This window comes from Dendrobates tinctorius, unplaced genomic scaffold, assembly GCF_039654945.1.
Source record: "Dendrobates tinctorius isolate UK_male_01 unplaced genomic scaffold, ASM3965494v1 ptg000020l, whole genome shotgun sequence".
Taxonomy (NCBI): domain Eukaryota; kingdom Metazoa; phylum Chordata; class Amphibia; order Anura; family Dendrobatidae; genus Dendrobates; species Dendrobates tinctorius.
Window position 1 is genome coordinate 8,651,364 of NW_027361688.1, and position 17,064 is coordinate 8,668,427.

Below are 17,064 nucleotides of genomic sequence, written 5' to 3' on the forward strand. Positions count from 1 at the left end.
TGTGGTGAGGGGTGCAGGTGTTGGCGCGTGGTTAGGAGTTCCCACCTTACCTGGATGGTGGGGCACCACACTTCAAGAGGAGGTGCAGTACCTCTGTGGTGACTGAAGCCTCAGGGTCGCCACATTAGCAATGCCCTGTACATGAGGTAAGGGACATAGCTTATCAGGAGAACTGCACTACATTTCTAAAAGCAGTCGAGTTGTCAACCAGCTTTTCCAAAACCAAATATTCAAGTAGGAAATGTACAAAAAAATGCAAAAAAACCCAATATATTAATTTGATGTGAAACTCCACCAGTAGCACCAATGTGTATATCATTATATTGTGAATTATATAGCGTTTTCTCTTATTTTTAGACATTTTTTTAATAAAGCAGAAACAATATGATCTATAAACCATCAAAATTAAATCAATGAGCAGAAATCAGTGTTAATATAATGGTGAATACTCATGTACACTCTTCGGCCCAAGGAAACAACCTTTTTCTAAGAGAAAGTCAATGTAGCGATCAGGTGATCACTGTGGGTGTTATTACTTAAAGTGAAAGTATAATTTTAGCCTAGAATTTATAGCTAATTAAATCGAGATATTAATGCATATTAGATACAGGAAATTGTGGTCTGGAGGTGACGCATTGATGTCTATAGGAGCAGTGTGATCATGCTCTGTGACCTGTGCAGGGGTCATTGTGCAGAGAGGTCTACAGCTGTGTCCATCACCTATTGTCAGCCATGAATCCTGGATTATCTGTTACCTTTATTGTAATCCTGTCTGTGATGATTTAATGACTGCTGGAAAGGGATTCCTGCAGAACAGTAAGCGTCAGCCTCAATGAGGCTCCGCGGCCAAAGCGTAAACTTAATATTTTGTATTTAGACAATGCAGAGAAAATCGTAAAAATGTTTACTATGAAAACTTCACTTCCTCATGTTACATTTCCTTTACGTTATTATCTTCAATGAGCTACTAATGTAGCACCCACCAAGCATTACCGGAAATACACATAAAGACAAGGGCTGGAGCGAGCCGCGGAACCCCCACCCCACAGCGGCTAAGTGGAGGCCCTGCATGACGGTGGGTTGGAGGGAAGGGGTTAATGTTTTCAAGAGGGTGAAGGAGGGGGGTGGGGGGGTATATTAAGGGGCTTCAGGGGCGGTTACCTTACTTCCCGCCCTGGAGCCACGAGGAATTGTCCCGCCCGCCCAAATTTTTTTATGCAGGGGGGGTTTGCAAGGGGTAGGTTATTTCAATGTTATGGGTCATGGTGGCTGGTTGCGTGTGGGGGGAGGGTGTCCTTGAAGTTGGTGCTAAATTGGTTTTGGGGGATCTGTGGTTATATGGATTCCTCAATGTTTATCCGTGGTTTGGGTCTGGTGAGTTGGGGGGACTTCCGGCAGTGGTTGGTCGGATCCCCAGGGATTAAGTGGACAGGGTAACCCCGATGGGGGTTTTGGTGCTCCCGAGCCAGTGAGGTAACGGCTGGGAGTAATTTATGGTATGTTTGTCCACAGAAAGTATTATTTACGTTTTGGTCACCAGATTTGGAGCTTCAAGGACCCTCCCCAAGGTTGCGATATATTTACAAATTACTGTATGTTATTTAAATAAAAGGCTGCTGTGGCCATTATATTCCATTTGGGTGTCTTGTTATTATTGGGAGATTAAGTGGGTGGGGGAGTTTCCCAGGGGTTAGGGGTTGGAAGAGGTAATACAACCGCACATCGCCAACTCCAATGTCATGCGGCATGAAGGGGCTCGGAGAAGGTGGCAGTGAAGGTGTGAAAGTGTCTGATGGGGTCACACAGCTCATAAAAGGACAACTGCCCGGCCCCATAATCCAGACATATCCTGAACCTTTCACTGGAGATCTTGTCAGGTAACTGGATCACTTTACTGTCATGTATCACTAAATACTGATTATTATATCTCCACAAACCCCAGGACTTGTTATTATATCCAATGTATGACTGACGCCCCCTCCTGTCTATACTGGGGTAACACATCCCCACCATCCACCACCCTGATCTTCTGCTCTCCACCTCCCAGTAAAGTCTTCCTGAGGTAAATCCCCTCCTGCTCATTACCTGATAATCCTGGAATCTCTCTGCTGTTTCTGGACGTTTCTGCTCCTCTCGTGTCCAGGTTGCAGTTTTCAGGTCGTCTGATATAAGGAGATTATTAGCAGCTGTGGTTACATCCAGTAATATGTCTGCAGGACCCTCCACATAGATCCTTATACCTGATATCACGTCACATAATGTGTGTAAAGAAACCACTGGAGCCATAGGCGGAGGAGGACATGACTTGGGGATGGGTGGACCTTTACTCCTGCAGCTTTTTTGGTCTAGTGGTGTAGATTTTTAAGCACGAGGGATGTTGCTTTAAGAGTAAGAAGCCCAGTATGTCTGTGCCTGGGGGTCACTGTGAGGAGGGGGGATTATATAGAGCAGGAAATCTGTGTCTCTCCCTCTTTCTTGCACAGGATGAACAGGAGGAAGCATGTCTGCAGTGTCAGGGAGTATAATACTGGGGTTATCACCTCACACGACAGATGATAGGAGCACATTCCCCTCAGACATCATGTACCAGTGTAGTATCAGCTCCTACATTATGTATGGGATCATTATTACCTCAGCAATTCATGTAGCTGCCATGTCCCTCATGTGCATGCTACATTTTCCTCACAGACTGTGAGCTTCCGTGTGACCTCCCTGCAGACATGTTTGATCTACTACTCTGCACTCACCTCAGACATTGTGTAGTGTGTACTGGGGTAGCATCAGCTCCTACATCATATCTGGGATCAAGATTACCTCAGAAATTCATGTAGCTGCCATGTTACCTCACTTAATGCAGAGGCAGCTTTTGTGTGACCTCACTGCAGACATTTCTGATCTACCACATTACTGCTGTATTATACAGAGTCTTCATCAGTTCTGGGTTTATGTATGATAGGACAGAGCAGGGACACAGTGTCTGCCATTACTATGGTTTTGCTGGGCAGTCCCATGTATTAGACACTGGTGAGAGGAGCAGGCGGGGGATGGTATATGTATGATGATGAGAGGCTGCACTTCATGTCAGTGCACTGTATACTGACTCTGCTGTGTGCGGATTATCCCCCCTTCCCAGTTATGGAGTCTGATGATCTGTATGTGACCTCATCTCTGTTACAAACTGTGAGGCTGGGTGTGCAGATCCTGTGTAATCAGGTTACTGTCACTATATGTGGTATATGTGTAAAGGCTCTATTCCTGTGCTGTGTACTCAACCTGTACCACAGGTCTGTATACATGATATCACTCCTCACTCTGCTGTATACGGATCATGCTGGGTATAGACATCCTGTGTCTCCAGGTTATTTTCCTGGCTGTACATATAACCTGGACATGGCTTCCAGCTTAGTGCTTGATTTCCATAGCTATTGCTGCCTTTAGTCCTCCCCCTCGTATGTTGCATGATCAGAGTTGTCGGGATCCCTCAGATTACTCTTTCATCTGAAGGACCGATGTTCTTGGGTGTGAAGCATCATATGTCTCTAATTAAATCAGCTCCGTGGAGAAGAACTACACAGACACCAGCTGTATAATACAACTCAGGATGCCTCCAAGACGCCTCTGGCTTATCAGTTAGGCTTCCGTCTTTTATAGTAAAGAATTTAAACATTTTACAGACATGCGCAGTACAAATGATTTTACAACTTGTTTTAGACAAAGAAAGTCATTTAGGCGAAAAAGCAGAGGTATTTGACCTTGGTTCACAAGGGAGATGTCTGAGACATCTCCTCCAAGAACAGATAAGGTTTTAAACAAGAGAATGCAACATAGACAGAACTCAATTTAACTCCTTCAGTTCCTATCATTCCCCCCTTTGACATCTTCATTTTCCACAATCTGGAACACTGGATCCTGCAACAACAGCGGATAGTGGCTCGTTCACCAGGTACTATCCCAGGCCGACGGGTTGCCCAAGGGAGACAGGTCTTCTACCTTCTCCATCCCCCAGATACTGAAGCCACGTCCATCATTGCAAGAGTACGCTCCTTCATGCCAGAAATGAGATGTCAATCTAGGACTCAAAGGAATAATAGTTAAATTCTTGTTGTTTACAGTCAAACTTCCTTATCTATTTCTACATCTTTTCTTGCATACAGAGATACACCAAAAAACAAGTTTCAATAGCACATATATTACGAAGATACAAACAACAATGATTTTGGACAGCAACGGTGGTGTTCAATATATCCAATATATCCCATATTTGGTCATCTAAGTAATCTGTAGCCCTGACTAATTTATCCCACATTTGAGTAATCATAGGATAAATAAAAATAGAGCTGACAATTTTATTGGTCACACTCATCTGCACTATATGTGGTCTCCCAGAGAGGCGAGGTGTATTGTCAGCAGCTCTTTTGTACAACGTGTGTTTAGGTATGCTCTGAGTATTCAACTGGTCATTCGGAATAACAAAGGTAGCTGGAGTCAAACGACCCAGAGTACAAGCACCTTTTACCCCTACTGGCAGCCATTTATATGCATTGTCTCCACATACCCAGAACATGTCACTAGGTAAGTCCCATAGGGCTGAATGTTGTAATACCAGTCTATGAACTAAATCTATGAACGCAGATACATTCTGGAGCATGCACCAAGGTGAAAATTGTCCTAAAGGACTACAATACCCTACATCGGGATTTCCACAGGTGGGAGTTCCTTTCTCATATCCAGATAACTCGTTACAAGGTATATTACCTGAAATATTAAAACAAGTTTCATTATTGCCCTGGGGAAATAAATTGGAATACTCCCAGGACGTGTTATGCAACCTTCTTTCTAGCAGTATTGGTTTGAAGGCATCAGTAGAGTGGGAAGTTACATTAAAACTAACTTGTAGGCCATACATTGGAATTTGCCCCAGGTAGGTTAATCGAGTTCTATTCCTGGGTACCCAAGCCCCCCCTTTATATGCCAGATATTGAAGGTATGTATTACTTCCTGAAAGATTACCCTGCCACCAAGGGTATCCTACCCATCCCACAATAGGTATACCAACAGTTGTGTTCCATAACTTCACATTATTTGTGGCATTATTAGCAAGTGTATCAGAACAACTGGTCCAGGCAAATAATTCCTCGGGTGGCATAGGAATAACAAGGAACGGAATACTAGTGGCTGATACTGCTGAATGTGTGCAGATCCAGCAAATGATTTGACCAATCATTTAGTAATTTTTCATGATGTTGTATAAACTTATTATTCAAGGACATTGGAGAATTTAGATTGTCCCACGCAGCTACCATTATTACAGATAATGCAACAAAACCAAACCAAAACATTATGCACTCTTATGCTTTGTTAATTCCTGTGGCTAGTTTGCAATGCGATGCGTGGATCCAGGTTGGTCGTCCTTCCAACTTAACAGAAGTAGGCGTTGTTAGGAGTACTTGGTAAGGTCCTTGATATCGGGGTTCAAGGGTCTTTCTGGAGTGTTTCTTGACATATACGTAATCACCAGGTTGTAGACAATGAGTTCCTTCCACACTATCTGGATCTGGAGTGGAAGAGAAAACTAGAGAATGCATTTGAGTTAAATGCTTTTGCAACTGGATTACATAACTTGTCAAATTATCCACATTAAGTGTTAAGACCTGTGGGTAGTACAACCCTGTGTTCGGTGGTCTTCCAAACAGTATCTCGAAGGGTGACAGTTTAGTTTTCCCCGTGGGTGTGTACCTTACTGAGAATAATGCTAATGGGAGACACTCTGGCCATGGTCTATGGGTCTGCTCCATGGTTTTCTGTATTTTCAATTTCAGTGTCCCGTTCATTCTTTCTACCTTCCCTGAACTCTGTGGGTGGTAGGGTGTATGAAATGCCTGTTCTACACCTATCATTTGCATTACATTTTGCATTACCTCAGCAGTAAAGTGTGTACCTCTGTCTGATTCAATTGTTTCAGGGACACCGAATCGTGGTATTAGTTCCATCACCAGTTTCTTTGCAGTGGCTCGAGCTGTAGCCGTTGTCACCGGGTAGGCCTCTGGCCATCCAGAGAAGAGATCTACACATACTAGGATATTTGCATACACTCCTACCTTGGTAGCTGTATGTCGTCAATCTGCCGTCTCTGAAACGGGTAGAGAGGCCTAGGTGTCGCTTTCTTAGGGACTTTTACTGTTTTACCTGGGTTGTGCTGTGCACAGATGAGGCATGATTGTACAAGTTTCGCGGCTGAGCAACTGAAGCCAGGAGCGATCCAGAAGGCATCTACCATGGCACACATGTGACTTTTTGAGGTGTGATTGGGGCCATGTGCTGCTTGCGCCATGATTGGGAACAGGGACTTTGGTGGGCACATTTTATCCTTATTCTCCCATACTCCATTTGAGTTCAGCTCAGCTCCCAGTCTCCCCCGGTGTACCTTCTCTGTTTGGGCAGCCTTTTGCTGGAGGGATTTCAGGACATCTAGACCCAATGTGGCTGGAATACGCTGACTCCCCGCCACCGTCCACTGCTCTCTCTAGGCCGCCTTGTGCTATTTTAGCAGCCTCGTTCGCCCTTCTATTGCCCTCTACCTCCACGGAGTCACCTTTGTGTGTGCTTTTACCTTGACAATGCCAACCTGGACTGGTAACATCAATGCCTCCATCAATTGTTTCACCAGCTCTGCATTTTTAATGGGCTTCGAATCTGTGAAAATATTAGCGACTTTACCTGCAGCGGCTCTACACGCCTCAGTGAGTGCCTTCAACTCTGCCTCCTGCGCCGACATGTGAGGAGAGAGTGGTTCCGCTCGGATTACCTCATGTGAGGATACTACTGCATATCCAGTGTAGAATCGTCCATCCTGGTGGTATCTGGGGCCATCTACAAAAAAGAAACTCAAAGTCTGCATTAGGAACAGGTTTTTCATGAACGTGTGCAAACCCAACTGTCTCCTGACTCATCAGTTCTATGCAGACATGTTCATGCGTCATGTCAAAGTATCCTTCCTCACTTGCCAATACGGTCACCAATTCCCCCTTTTCTGAATCCACAGGCAGGAGGGTGGCTGGATTCAGAACGTTACATCTTTTGAGGAGTGACATACTCAGGAATTAGTAGGGCACACTCAAGTCGGAGCTGTCTGGCCATAGACAGATGTTTTGGTTGAACTTGTAGGAGTATGGCATGGATCGTCAGTGTCATCTCACATGCCTTTCCTATTACGTCTCCACTTTTTTCCTTGTGCTCCAGCATACATGACAGGTCGTTTTATTGTCCTTGTTTGCTCAATTTCTTTAGCTACCTTAAGGAGGTCTTTCGGATCTACATGTCTCCATTCAGGTCTGGCTGTCTGTACTGCGTCTCGTAAGTCTTTGTTCATACCGTCAATGAATGCATTCACCAGTATTCTAACATCAAGTGGGTTTATGCAAATGTACCCCATGTCTGCCCATTTCAGCTGTAACCGTCCAAGGTATATCTCTACTCTCTCTCCTCTTTGCTGTGTCACATTAGTCAGGAGTACAGACTGCTCTGATTGTTCCACTGCAGCCCATTGTCTTAGTGACTCACAGTACGTCTCCCCAGATCGTGCAGATTTATCATCCATGCCCCAAGCCTGATTCTTTGTCACATCTGTGTGTCTTAATTATATGATCTAGTGCGTCACCTGCCTTTAAACTCACCAACCTCTCTAGGTCTGCCCAGGTACACTTATATGTCTGCTGTACTTCCTTTATGTGTCTGTAAAACGGGAATGGTTGGTCTTCAGGGGCAGGCAGCTGCTTCAGCAAAGCTAGCTGGTCAGAGGGGCTCCAGGGATAATACACCTGTATCTTTCTTATTCTAGTCACACTTCTAGGTCCTGATGGGGTTGGCCGTCTGATGTCTACTGTCAACTTACTCCTCAAGGGCCAATGTCCCCACTACCCACTATCCACACTATTATGTCAGCTTCTTATGATCTTGTCTGGATAGGATTTAGTGCAATTCTCTTAGGTCAGTAGCACAGGTCACACAAGTAGCTATTCAGTCTGGGTTTGTCTGAGTCTGACCACAGTGTTTACAAGTCCATCTGTTTTGTCTGGGTCTCTGGTTACACTTTGTCAATCAAACATTCATAATACACCTTCCACACTGCTGCACATTCTCAAGCATCATTTATTCACTTGCTATTTTCTTCCCTTGTCTGTGCCTTTTTGTACATCCAAACATTCACACTCTGGTATTTTTGCCTTTTTCAATATTTGTCCCACTTGTTTTACTGCTTCCTTCCTTCTCTGTCTCTTGTAATTTGACACAATTTGCTATACAAATCAATCACACAACTAGAAGCAGGTTCAAACACATTAATGACCAAGCAATCACTTACAATTCCCTTCTAAATTAGGCACCATATCTTACTTTTAACTTCCAATCTTCAATTAAGTACTGTTGCTTTAAAATGCACAAATCTTTCAGCGTGTACCTTACGGATAGAATTACAGAGAATTTTGAGCACAGCTCACACTCAGCAGAGATAAGAGCGAAGGGAGAAGAAAAACTACGCAGCGGTATCATTCCCCCCTCCCATCAGAATGCAGCGTCGTCCTTCACAGAATTCTGTAGTTCTTTAGACTTATCAAAATCAATTTCTACAAAGAAACTCAAAATCACGGGATTTCACTGTAAGGGCAGATAACTGTTATAATGAGATTAACCATGCCTTGCCCTTTTTCTGGCCAAATGCATTCAGGAAACTTTACAATGTAATGCCACATATAACACGAACTATATCATTACTCAATTCATTCAGTCTCAGATGTAGATTTGAAATATCTATAACGCATCTGTCCGGGATTCCACCACAACTAGAAAGGTCACAAATCTCTTGACACAAAAATGATGTGTGATGATTCATTCATACGTGCTCATTCACTGATTTTTTTTTTTTTTTTTTTTTTATACTCAATTACTCATCTTATTCAGAGGTTCTCATAGACATATATACAAGGATTCACACAGCCTGCCTATCTTGCACTTTGGATTTGATTAATACTTTTTCCAGGTTCTTTGCTGCACTACTTCCATATCTATCCTCAATTATATCACATAACCGATTTCCTTCTTCAGGTGTCTTTCCCTGACTGTTCCCCATCTTATCTTTTATTCTTATCCTGTCTCTCTTGTTGTCTTCCTGTTAGTCCCCTGCCTTAGGTGGTGTATTGGGTAAGCTCAAGACTAGGCTCTACTATACCTCGTTACCTTCTTCCTAAGGTGCTAACAGGCTAAATGGAGTGTCTGTTCCTCGGTGTACTACGTGTTTCGTGTACTTATATGCTATGTAGCATCCGAACAGAAATACTCCCACAACACACAGGATTGTAAATAAAGTGTCCATCTACTGGGGTTCTTCAGTCATATCCTTTCACAGGCTCATTTCACGGTCCTGTGCTCATTCGGTCACACTCTTATCTGTCACAAGGTTTATTCGTAAAGGGTGTTGATTTAAGCTTAGGCGGTGACCTCCCCGAAAGGACGCTGTCACATGGCCCAGTTAGGCAATATCACCACTCTTTGAACGAATACCTACTGTGCAGCTTATTTGTCTACTTTCCACAACCTTTCAAATCAAAGTAGCCATTCAACAACCTCCTCTATTCCTAGTGCGGAACCGTCTATTGTGAAAAACTTGTCCGTCCGGGCTGCGCAGTATGAACTGTTCACCCAGCCTTATATTCCATAATGTCAGACCTCTCCCATTTTGATTTGCATCAGCTCTTTTTCTAAAAATAGCTGTGCACAGACAGAACCTACAGTAACCTCTCATTCGAGCAGAAATTACATATGCGTGTCACACCCGATTTCCTCAGAGTTCTTATATGGACCTGATTTTACGGCCCCCTCCTCTACTAGATTCCCCTTTATACGGACCTTAGTTATAATGATAGATTATGAAGAGCAGAGAAGAGAAAAATTGATCTCTTACCTGGCCAGGTGTTTAGGTCTGCTGTTCACAATTTCATCAGTAACTGGAGTGGTCTGTAGATCGGGTAGTCTTGGAGAGGTGCCTATATCAGGTCCCTGTTTCGGGCGCCAGGAAACTGTCGGGATCCCTCAGATTACTCTTTCATCTGAAGGACCGATGTTCTTGGGTGTGAAGCATCATATGTCTCTAATTAAATCAGCTCCGTGGAGAAGAACTACACAGACACCAGCTGTATAATACAACTCAGGATGCCTCCAAGACGCCTCTGGCTTATCAGTTAGGCTTCCGTCTTTTATAGTAAAGAATTTAAACATTTTACAGACATGCGCAGTACAAATGATTTTACAACTTGTTTTAGACAAAGAAAGTCATTTAGGCGAAAAAGCAGAGGTATTTGACCTTGGTTCACAAGGGAGATGTCTGAGACATCTCCTCCAAGAACAGATAAGGTTTTAAACAAGAGAATGCAACATAGACAGAACTCAATTTAACTCCTTCAGTTCCTATCAGAGTATACCTACCAAGAGCTTATTTTATATTACCTAAGAAGGTGGATAGAACATGCCTGAATGGATTATGTTTTATCATGTGTAAAATAAATAATCGGGGAGTAACTCGGCACACTTGAGTGGGCACTAATAACTCAGCACATGGCAGGCAGTGAGTGGGCACTAATAACTCAGCACATGGCGGGCGGTGAGGAGGCACTCCTAGTGTGAGGCTGCGCACTGCTCTGGAGGACACCTCATGGGCCCAGTTTTCAGCCCTGTCTCTCGTCTATTGTAATTGTATGTAGTAGAGTGACTGGGATACAGAACTTGCAGTTTTCTATCACACACCTATGGCTGCAGGCAGCTTATATTACACCTACATGTTTCTTACCATTTATGCGCAGCTGGTGATTAGAGTCTGTAACTGCTGTAGAGGAGCAGGCGGCTTCTCATTTATTGTTACAGCATATAACACAGCATTGCCCATCTCTGTCTATTCCTGGACCTTAGGATGGGATATTTTCCATTATTAACCTGTTGTATACCTTGGTTGTAAACCTGCATGGTTTTCACCCTCACTTATCCCACATGTTTTTGTGCGGTTGGAGGGGTCCTTGAAGTTGGTTAAATATGGTCTGGGGGATCCATTGGGATATGGTTTCCTCCTTTTGAAATTCAATATGGTTCTGGATCTGGTGAAAGGTGGAGGGGAGTTTCGGCAAGGGTTTGTCGGATCCCCAGGAAATTCAAGTGAACATTGGAACCCTTGTGGTTATGGTGCTCCCAAGCTGGTGGGGTAACGGCTGGGAGTAATTGTCGGTACATTTTATGTTCACTTTATGTTTGGTAATCACCAGATTTTTTGGGAGCTTCAAGGACTCCTACCAGCGTGTTAATATTATTTATGCTTTGATGTTTTATGGTATGTTTGTTTTAATGAAGGTGTGAATAATATATATAAAAAAAAAAAAAAAAAAAAAGGGATCGGTGTATACCCACCAAGTGCTTCTTTTATATTACTTAAGATGGCAGATAGCACAGGCCTGAGTGGATTACCTGGAGCCTGGTGGTTGGGGGGTGTCCTTGAAGTTGGTTAGAAATTGGTCTGGGGGATCCATTGGGATATGATTCCTCTTTTTTGGAAGTTGATATGGTTCTGGACCTGGTGAAAGGTGGAGGGGAGTTTCGGCAAAAGTTTGTCGGATCCCCAGGAAATTCAAGTGAACATGGGAACCCTTGTGGCTATGGTGCTCCCGATCTAGTGGGGTAACGGCTGGGAGTAATTGTTGGTACATTTTATGTTTGGTAATCACCAGATTTGGGAGCTTCAAGGACTACCCCCAGCATGTTAATGTTATTTATGCTTTGATGTTTATTTTATGTTTATTTTAATAAGAACATGAATTTAAAATTTAAAAAAAAAAAAAAAAAAGTTATTTGTTTCCCTTTTAGTGGGTCCTTGGAAGTTATTTATAAATTGGTCAGTAGGGGTAACCATATTAAGTGAGGAAAGGTTGCAGGATTTGGGAATGTTTAGTTTGCAAAAGAGAAGACTGCGAGGAGACTTAATAGCTGTCTACAAATATCTAAAGGGCTGTCACATTGTAGAAGGATCAACTTTATTCTCATTTGCACAAGGAAAGACTAGAAGCAATGGGATGAAACTGAATGGGAGGAGACACAGATTAGATATTAGAAAAAACTTTTTGACAGTTAGAGTGATCAATGAGTGGATCAGGCTGCCACGAGAAGTGGTGAGTTCTCCTTCAATGGAAGTCTTCAAACAGAGGCTGGACAGACATCTGTCTGGGATGATTTAGCGAATCCTGCTTTGAGCAGGGGGTTGGACCAGATGGCCCAGGAGGTCCCTTCCAACTCTACGATTCTATGATTCTATGATTCTAAGTATGGACCTCTGGGGTGGGGTTCTTGGAGTTGACGCTGAATCAGCGAAAAGGAATTGGAAGTTAAAATTCTGGATCTGGCTTTTTGGTTACGGCTCTGGACGGGTAACTCTGGACGAGGTGTTACCCGGGAGCTTTTGGATCTGGCTTTTTTGGTTACGGCTCTGGACGGGTAACTCTGGACGGGGTGTTACCTGGGAGCTTTTGGATCTGGCTTTTCGTTATGGCTCTGGACGGGTAACTCTGGACGGGGTGTTACCCGGGAGCTTTTGGATCTGGCTTTTGGTTATGGCTCTGGACGGGGTGTTACCCGGGAGCTTTTGGTGGTTGGACTTCCCGGAACGGGATGTTTGGTGCCCTCAGGCTGGTGGTTTACGGCTGAGGGTAACGTGGATTTTTTAAGTTCTTGTGTTTTTGCCAAATATTTAGCCAGAATTTTTGGGGCTCCAAGAACCCTCCCCTCATGTCGTATAAGATTGTGTATTTCATACTTATTGTAAATGTTTATGTTATTTGTAAATAAACTGGCCGCTGACCCCCCCTGGGTTTGGAAGGGTAACCATTTCAGGTATGGCACCCTGGTTTTGAGGGGTAACCATCTTAGGTATGGCCCCCTGGTGTGGAGGGGGTAACCATCTCGGGTATGGCCCCCTGGTATGGAGGGGTGACCATCAGGGTATGGCCCCCTGGTCTCCAGAAGCATTTTTATTTTATAGGACCCTGTTAGGGTAAAGGCCCTGGGGTCATGGCAATCATATTTTGCATGCCTACAGAAGAAATTGCCTCCTCTGAGCCAGGAACAGCGGCTGGAGGGGAGAAGAGAACTAGGTTGTCGTCTGGACAATGCAGTTATCTAGAGCATGAAACTGAAGAGCAATGGGGCAGTAAGCCTACTCCCGGTGCCCTTGAGCCAGTGGGAGCGGCTAAGGGTAAAGTAATCAAGTGAATAGAGGTCAACAGTAAATGTTATCAAGCGCATGAAAAACAATGAACAATGGCGTGTCAGTTTTATTAATAATGCCTTTGTAGACTTTTTCTGCTTTAGGTTTATTTAAATTCCTACTTCCAGATATTCTGAACGTTATTTTATGGTCGGTTATAATGTTGTTATATTGTGTATAGTTTTTAATTACTCCCGATTTATAATATCTTTCTATTGATATGTTCATCACTTTTCGGGTAGTGATAGTAAGTGGGTCTAAGAAATTTTACTGCACAGCTACTGTAAATAATGGTGGTTTCTAGAACAAAAATCTGTGATTTGGTGAATTATTAGAGCGGACTACAATACGTGCGGTATGATAGTTTTTTGAGGCATGACAGATGTAATTATACAGGTATTCAGATTGTGGCTACGGCCTTAATTATGGTTTACTTTCCACATTCCCCATTATGGGATCCTCATTGCATGATGTTTAGCAACTGCTATTTTGCTGTAGTTACAGTATTATCGATCATAACTTGGTAGCATGGCATTGATAAAATTAATCTGTCTGAGCTCTGGAATTTTAATTTGATTACTTGTGTGCACAGACTTTCCATAGCATGTAGAAATGGTTGGTGGGGGTCGAGTCCATTTAAGGTGTCAAATGGCCTCTCTGGTGGCGGTTTAGGAGTCAGGTGGAAGTTGCAGGCAAGTTAAGGTGGACTCATTTTAACTAAGGCTAGTTTCACATTAGCGTTTTTTTGCGCAGCGCATCGTGCGCATAAACGCAAAGAAAAACGCAAAACAAATGTGCGGTTTTTTTTCTTCATGCGCACGCTGATGCGTCAAAATAACGCAGTGTTACTTGCGTTTTACATGCGTTTTTGCATGCGGTTGCGTTTTTTATGCGCATGCGTTTTTAGGTGTGACATTTCACAATAGCAAAATCTTTGACCACCAATGGGTCACCAGTGGGCGTGTTTCATTGGAATGTTTTATAGACCCTGTACTGCTGAATTCATCAGATTTTGCTGCTGTTTCCGGTGTCAAGATGGACTTGCGTCTGGATAATTTCCGCTTCAAGCTGGATCTTGACATTGCGCTGTCTCAGGCGTATGTCTTTTGTTGCCAGCAAGAAAGGGAGAGGGAGAGACAGCAGAGACGGCAGCGGCGTAGGTTTTGGAGGCATCCAATCATCGAACTCCGGCCAAGCCGTGGAGCATATCACACGCTGTACAGCGAGCTACAGGAAAACCCGGAGAAATTTGCTGACTATACACGGATGTCCCAGGAAAGCTTCCTTGACTTGCTGGGTATGGTTGAAGGAAACATCCGGAGAAGGGACACTCAGCTCCGGCGTGCCATTCCTCCCGAAGAAAGGCTCCTTGTCACCTTACGGTATGTATGTTGTTATGTTTGCATAATTTTTTTGGCTTTTTATTTTTTTTTTTTTTGGTCCAAAAAATTAGGTTTTTTTTGGCTATTGATTTTTAACATTATTTTTGTGAAATTTCTTTTTTGCATAATGGTTTTTCTTCTGGCATGTACTAATCCCAAGCCTTTATAAAATGTTTTTTTGCTATGTTGTATTAAAAAAACATGCAAAATAGTTAGGCCATGTACTTTTTTATTTTCAGTGTTTTTAGTAATACCCAAGACAGAAATATAATTATTTTTTCTTTTTATGTTTGGCAGGTTCCTGGCAACTGGAGAGAGTCTTTCATCCCTGCATTTCCAGTACCGGCTGGGAATCTCAACTTTATCTGGGATTGTTGCCGACACCTGCAGGGCTCTGTGGGATGTTCTGTGTCCGGAGTTTCTGCCATTGCCCACTGCCGAAAAGTGGCTTCAAATATCGGAGAAATTCTGGGCAGTCTGCAATTTCCCGAACTGCCTAGGAGCGGTGGACGGGAAGCACATCCGCATCACAAAACCCGCAAGAAGTGGCTCCGAGTACTACAACTACAAGAAGTACTTTTCCACAGTCCTAATGGCCATTGCGGATGCAGACTGCCGGTTTGTGGCGGTGGACATAGGGGCATTCGGACGGGGCAACGATTCACAGACTTTTAAGAACTCTGATATGGGCTGGAGGTTGTACGGCAACCATTTCAATTTTCCACTGGCACGGCCTCTTCCCCAAACCCAAACTCCACCACTGCCATTTTTAGTGGTTGGGGATGAGGCATTTCAGATGTGCCCAAACCTGCTGAAGCCGTACTCCAGCCGTGACTTGGACCACCGCAAGAAAATTTTCAACTACAGGCTTACGAGGGCTCGCAGGACTGTAGAGTGCGCCTTTGGCATTCTAGTGTCCAGATGGCGAATTCTCAGCACCGCCATCAATCTCAAAATGGAAACAGTTGATGAGGTCGTGAAGGCATGCGTGGTTCTCCACAATTTTGTTATGGCAAAGGAGCGGCCGAACTTTGACATGGATGAGCCTGCTGCCAACCCTTTGCCAGATTTTACTCAGCACCCTCTTCGGTCCTCAGTCGAAGTTGCCCAAATGAGGGACCAATTTGCGGACTACTTTTTATCCGATGTTGGTCGTGTAGCATGGCAGGATCAAATGGTTTAATAGTTTTGTTTGTTAAAAATAAAATACATGTTTTTTTATACCTGTACCCAGTGTACTGTGTCTTAATAAACTCCACTACTCATCTGCCCAGGTTAAATTGAAGAAAGGGAAACCACCATAAAAAAAAAAAATATATATATATATTTATATATTTATATATATATATATATATATTTATATATTTATATATTTATATATATATATATATATATATATTTATATATTTATATATATATATATATATTTATATATATATTTATATATATATTTATATATATTTATATTTATATATATTTATATATATAATATATATATATATATTTATATAAATATATTTATATATATATAAATATATTTATATAAATATATATTTATATAAATATATATTTATATATATATATTTATATATATATATATATATATATATATATATATTTTTTTTTTTTGGTGGTTTCCCTTTCTTTACTTTCTACCGGATGGTCAGCCATCCAACTCTGAAAGGGATACTATATTTCATTTTTGTTTTATTTATATATATATATATATATATATATATATATATATATATAAATAAAAAAAAAAAAGAAATATAGTATCCCTTTCAGAGTTGGATGGCTGACCATCCGGTAGAAAGTAAAGAAAAACAAACCATAGTGTAGGGCGCAGTGTGTGCAGGCGGCGAAAGACACAATAACCAAACATTATTTTGAAAAAAAAATATAACATTTATTTAAATTATTTTTTAGTTGCTGGAAACTGGGGGGTGTGGAGGGATGAGGAACGGCTTTGGGTGGAGTAAGGGGTTCTAGGGGAAGGAGGAACCAAAGAAGTGGGGGAAGGGAGCTGAGGCAAGGAAAGTTGTGAAGTGGGAGGTGAGGGAGGAGGGAGGGTAAGAGTCCTCCTCTTTGTTTTTTTAGGACGGTGGCCCGTCGTCTTCCTGCTGTCCTCGCTTGAGCCTGAGGACTGGCTAGACCCCGGGGACCGCCTTGAGCCTCTGGACCGCCTTGAGCCTCTGGACTGCCTTGAGCCTCTGGAACGCCTGGAGGCTGGGGACTGGCTGGAGCTGGGGGACCGCCTGGCACTTGTTGACCGCCTGCCAGGATCTTGTTCCAGCTGTGGCATGCTGGAGGTGGTGGATGTCCTGGCAGGGGCCGTAAATATTGAATGCGGGTCCCCCAGCTGATGCTGCTCCGAGGTGGTGGTGGTGG

General features: G+C 43.0%; 1 protein-coding gene across 1 annotated transcript; it reads right to left on the bottom strand.

Moving 5' to 3' along the window:
- Positions 1–1,262: 1,262 nt before the first annotated feature.
- Positions 1,263–2,286, bottom strand: LOC141083706 (tripartite motif-containing protein 14-like). The gene has a single exon (XM_073568098.1). The coding sequence runs from the start codon at positions 2,284–2,286 to the stop codon at positions 1,738–1,740; it is 549 nt and encodes a 182-aa protein (XP_073424199.1). The 3' UTR covers positions 1,263–1,737.
- Positions 2,287–17,064: the final 14,778 nt, after the last annotated feature.